Genomic DNA, 5,820 nt, shown 5'->3' with positions numbered 1-5,820 from the left:
ACTCCTGGTTGGCCAGGTCTGGATGACTTCAGCTGTAATTTTGTGTGGTTATGCATGATCTCAACTGTAATAGCAGCTGGTCTGACATCACCTCAACCACTATCTTGGCTGGTTGGGAAGCTCCTCAACTGCAAGGTTGGTCAGTCTTGGTGATTTCAAACACTATGTTGTCAGGTCCTGGATAACCTCAATTCCCATTCTGACTAGTTACAAATGACCTCAATCTCCATGTTGGCTAGTTCCATTCAACCTCAGCCATCATGGTCTAGATGATCTCAGCTGCTCAACCAGGGTGACCTTACTGCCATTTTGACTGGTTAATGATCTCAACCACCATGTTGGCCAGTCCTGGACAGCCTCAATTGCCATTTTGATTGGTTATAAATAATTCCAATCTCCATGTTGACCGGTCTAGGACCTCAACTTCCATTGTAGCTGATCCTGGACTACCTCAACTTCCATGTTGGCTCAAAGTGAACCTTAACCTTTACTTTAGCTAGTCTTGAAAAGCTTTACTATTCATGTTACCCTGTCCTAGATAACCTCAACCTCTGTGGTGGCCAGTCCTTGACAACCTCAACCTTCAAGTTGGCCATTCCTGAGATACCTCAGCTGTTACTGTTGCAGGACTTGGGCAGCCTCAACCTCCATTTGATCTGGCCCCTAGTAACCTCAGTCTCCATTTTGTACTGTCTTGGACAACCTCAAGCACCATTTTGGCCAACCCTGAACAACTACTGCTATTAAAATTTTGTCCTTAATAACACCATACTCTTGTCTGGAAAGTTCTCTCCTTTCTGCATGGTGGTACCTTATTTCTGTTCCTACAGCCAGATATTTGCTTCTTCCCCCAGGACCTGAACAACCTCAACCACAAATCAGGACAATCTCCCCCTCCATTCTGCATGGGGCTATGTTTTCTGTCTCCTGAGTCCCAGAAAACTGCAGCCTCCATTCTGGGTGAGGCATAGGAGTTCTGAGCCTTCCTGACCTGGACAACATCTAAATGTACTTGGTAAGGATACAGGATGGTGTTTCTTAACAGCCTAGGCAACTCTGCTCTTTTCCCTGTCATTTTTCTGCTTGTTACTAGAGATCATGGCTTAGACAGCCCTGCACTCTAGTATGTTGGGCAGTGGGGCCAGGCAGGGCTTCAGGGTGTCCCCAGTGCTGCCTTACCACGACAATCTATGTGACAGAGGTTCTGGGTGGGTGTAACCCCATTGTCACACCACCAAGCAGAGTTCAGCTGGAATATGCCATATTCACTGCTGCCATCAGGATTGTGGTTCACGAAGGAGGTGTCAAAGCCACTCTCATAGTGTGCTATGCACAGCCCTGGGGCAAATAAAGAGTAGGTATCAGGTAGGCATGGGTCCTGGGAATAGAGGATGGTAGGATGAAGGAGAAGGGACAGGGATCATTGTCATCTCAGTTGTGGGAGTGATGATCTTGGTTTGGTGTGGTGGTTTTGATGTTGGTGATTCTGGTGAAATAGCAGTGATGGAAGTGGGGATAGTATGTGTGATGACTTTGATGGCAGTGATGGTGTTGATGGTAGAGATGAGGGTGATGGTCGTGAAGGCAATGATGGTAATGACATTAGAGTAAGTTGAATCAGCCATCACAGTCAGTCAGGGGGTGACCAAGAGGATCATGCCCTGGCCTGGGGAAGTGATAAATGACAAGAGGGGGGACTGGGTCTGAGTATGGTGGGCAGCTTGGGGTGTGGGTGGGACTTAGGGCAGCTGGGGTCTCACAGTCTCCAACGGTGTAGCCCTTGAAGCCGTTGAGGCCCTCCCTCTCCAGCTTCAGTGCAAGTTCACAGCGTTCATAGATCTTAGCATCCACAATGGCAGCCATCAGCATGGCCAAGGCAACCTCCACATTAATGAAGGCCTTCATTATAATACCCACAGGCCCTCCTGGCCAACTCTTTGCTCCAGATTCACCCTGCTATGTTCAGAACTAAGGGCATTCTGGAACTCTGGACTCTATGAGCAAATGGCTATACAATAGATTCTGGAACAGAGAAGCCAGAAGGCTGGACACCTCACCATCTTTCCCAGTGCCATTTCTGTTAGAGACATATACACAAAGAAAGAGAAAGATACTGACATATACATAAAGATGGGAGGAGACAAAAACAGGGAGAAACCCTGAGATGTCACAAAGATATGCAGGAAGAGAGGGGCTAGTGACACAAAGGACAGATGGGACTCAGGCACTGGGCCTCACATTCAGCCCACATCCCCCCACATTCCTTAACACTGTTACACTCTGCTGTCATTAATCATGCTGTACCACTTGATTACCTCCATATCCACTCACTCTGCCCCTCATCACCTCCATTCCTCCTATTCTGCTCACCAGTCAGCTTTATTCACTGCATTGTGCCTACTACCCCCTCGATTTCTCATGTTCTGCACAATATGGCCACCATGCCCTCACCTTCTGACCCTCATTACTTCCATTTACCCACTCTTGGCACCTCCTTTACTTTTATGCAATGTTCCACCCTAATTTATTGGAATCTGTCCCACATTACCCTTATTCAATCACACTCTGCCCTGCATTATGTTACACATGGCACATTACATATATATGCCCACTCTACTACTTTTCCACCTCCATTCTTGTACTTTTATTCCCCCATTCACTTATACTGACTCTCATCCACTTACATTCATTCACACTGTGCCTCATGTTACCACAATTTCTTAATGCTCTCCTTATATTACCTCAGTTCTCTCTCACATCATATTCCTTCACCACCATTCACGCTCAGACTCTCATTTTCTACTCTCTCCTCCACTTCTTGACACTGCATGAAATGACAGCCATTCATTCTCACATGGCCCATCCTTCAGCTTTGTTCATTGACTCTGGGCCTCATTCTTTCTCTCATTCACTCTGTCTGCCCCTTCTTCACCTCTGTTCTCTCAAATACTGTTCCCATGTTACCCCCATTTCCTGGAAATCTGCCCTGTTATACTCCCAAACACTAGCTCAAATTACCCATATATACTCATTCTATGCTTGGCCACCCCTATTCCTCATTTTTTCTTCATTGACTCCATTGACTCTCACTGCCTCTCCTTCATTTAAACTCATTTCCAATGTAACCCCTCTTCCCACATATCACTCCTGTTTGGTTCCTGATTTCATGTCTAGTTGTTTCCATTCTGCTCCATAGAACCTTCGTTTAGTCACACTCTGCCCTGAATTTGCCACTTTATGCTAATACCGGGCCCCATCCCTCCCCCACTTCATTCATTTGGGGCCACATGACCTTCATCTTTCCCTTTGGCTTATAATACCCACAGTTACTCACCTTCTTCTGCTCTTTGCTTCTATTCCCTCTCACTCTGGCCAACATTAGCTCCATTCATGCACATACATCAGCTCATTCACCGGGGCTGATTGACACAAGGATCCCTGGACATTCCTGGAGCCCCACATCACCCCTATCTAGTCCCAGTCTACCCCTCATTCACCTCTAGCCACTCTCCTTCTCCCTCATAGTATCGCCACTCAAACTCGACCTGATTCACATATTCACATTGTACCACGTATATATCTTCAATCCCTCTTATTCTGTCCCTCATGCTCCCCATTCTTCCTCCTATGGCCCATATTACCTCCATTCACTCCTACTCTCCTCCTGAATCCACCTCTCTCACTCTTACGTGCTCCATAAACCATTATTTATTCACACTCTGACCCTTAGTACTCAAAACAACTTGCACTCTACTGCTTTATCAACTCCATTCACATTCACTGCCTTGAATTGCTGCAGTCCTCAGTCTGCTTCCACTTTCATTTTTTGTCACTTTAGACTATGCCTCATCTTCCCATCATTTACTCAATCTCATCCCTAAGCTCAAATTAATTCAAAATCTAATGCATAGTCATTCCCTTATGCTGTTCCACGCTGCCCTCTTTCACTTCTCTCCCATCACCCTTTTTCCCTCTTTGCCCCCATTCCCAATTTGTCCTTCATTCACCAGTATTCACCCCCACACCCCAACCAATCCTATAGATCTCCCATTTAATGACACTCAGATTGTCCAAGACAGAAAAGACTGGTATATTGTTTAGGATTCATATTACCAGTGATGGTATATACTACAAATACCAGTGGCTTCAAAAGGATGGAAGGTGATTCCTCTTTTGCAAGCAGGTAGTTCAGGGCTAGTAAGGCAGCTTTAAGATCACCAAAGAAATGGCTCCTGTGCTGTTTCTCTGACTAACTCATCTGCTATCTTATGGTCCAAAATGATTACTCACAATTAGCCACACTTCCATAGTTTTGATGAAATGTTTCTCTCTCTTTTTTTAAAGGTGAGCTCTACACCCAATGTGGGGCTTGAACTCATGACCCTGGGATCAAGAGTCACATGCTCTATTGACTGAGCCAGCCAGGAATCCCTTGATAAAATGTATCTTAAGAGCAATTGTAATGAGGACTCACTGGTGAGGTGGGGGGCCTGTGGGTGGGAGTGTCACATTGTACAGACTCTGTGGTGGGACCAGTGTTAGCTCTCCACACCTTCACCTAGCTACCTGCTGCTTAGACCACTGTATGAGGAGGTTGCATCTGCAAGGACTGATGGCAGAGGATGCCCAGGACAGAGTGGGAGTCTGAGTTTCTCAGCGCAGAAAAGCTGGCTTGACATAGCTTGTGGTTGTGCACTATGAACTCTGGAACAGTTGTGAGGGGCCGTATCACTGACTTAGGGACGCTTCTGGAGCTGGCAATCACTGTACCCCAATACCCACCAACCCTAAAGGATTCTCCCTAAACATGGGGGGTGTGTGTACAAGGTGGTGGGGGAATGGTGTTTGTAAGATGGAAGAGGCTAAGCTGGGATGGGACCTACAGGTCCAGCCCTTCCAACTCCCCACCTTCTAATGCATTTAGAGAGCTGACATGTTTTATACTCGAGAAGTGCTGATTCTTCAGGGAGCAAGAGACAGGAGTTACTCCTCTGTTTTTTCTCTTTGCTTTGTCTGCTAGAGAGCTCCATCTATATTTCTTTTCTTTAGTGTTTATTTACTTATTTTGAAGGGCAAAGGGCAGAGAGGGAGAGAATCTCAAACTCATGGACTTGGGACTCCATCTCATGAGCTGCGAGATCATGACATGAGCCAAAATCAGGAGTCAGACACCAACTGACTGAGCCATCCAGGCACCCTCCCCCACCTTTTAAAAAAAGTTTATTTTTTTTATTTTGAGAATCCCAAGCAGGCTCTGCACTGTCAGCACAGAGCCCGATGCAGTGTTCAAACTCACAAACTGGTGAGATCATGACTTGAGCCAAAATCAAGAGTCGCATACTTAATTGACTGAGCCATCCTGGCACCCCACTCCATCTGTATTTCTGGTAAAAATGTTCCTTGGTTAGTTTTAATGGTTCTGGGATGAGGAGACTCAGATACTTTCTGGAAGTTCTGTGGGATATTGAATAAACAAAAGAAAATTATTATTGGATAGAAGTTAAGGATCCAACCCTGGAAAATTCTGTGACCTTGGGCAAATTACTAAGTCTCTCTGGGACTCAGTTTCCTCATCTGACAAGTGGGGGCCATGAGACTGTTCACACAAATAGCGGGGACTACCTGAGGTAGGTCATGTCGCATGCTTCACATGGTGTGTAGCACACAGGAGATACTGAGCTAGGTCTGAGTCCCATTATCATTTGCTGGGCTTGTTGTAAGAAACTACAGTGCTTTTCCCCTTGCCCTCTGTGGTCTGTTCTCCAAAGTATCCTGTAGGTTATCTTCTAATTTTTCCTTATTATTTAAAAAAAAAGCTTT

General features: G+C 45.8%; 1 protein-coding gene across 1 annotated transcript in view; it reads right to left on the bottom strand.

The window, feature by feature from the left end:
• LOC144222444 (sperm acrosome-associated protein 5-like) overlaps positions 1-1,958 on the bottom strand; it is a 3,741-nt gene extending 1,783 nt beyond the window's left edge. The window contains exons 1-2 of the mRNA XM_077752938.1: positions 1,761-1,958; positions 1,180-1,338 (exon numbers count right to left, since the gene is read on the bottom strand). Of these exons, the coding sequence (XP_077609064.1) occupies positions 1,180-1,338; positions 1,761-1,905 (304 nt within the window). The 5' untranslated portion in view covers positions 1,906-1,958. The remainder of the gene's footprint in view (positions 1-1,179; positions 1,339-1,760) is intronic.
• Positions 1,959-5,820: the final 3,862 nt, after the last annotated feature.

Source organism: Crocuta crocuta, unplaced genomic scaffold, assembly GCF_008692635.1.
Source record: "Crocuta crocuta isolate KB4526 unplaced genomic scaffold, BGI_CrCroc_1.0 scaffold943, whole genome shotgun sequence".
NCBI classification, from domain to species: Eukaryota; Metazoa; Chordata; class Mammalia; order Carnivora; family Hyaenidae; genus Crocuta; species Crocuta crocuta.
This window is presented reverse-complemented; position numbering and strand designations above follow the sequence as displayed.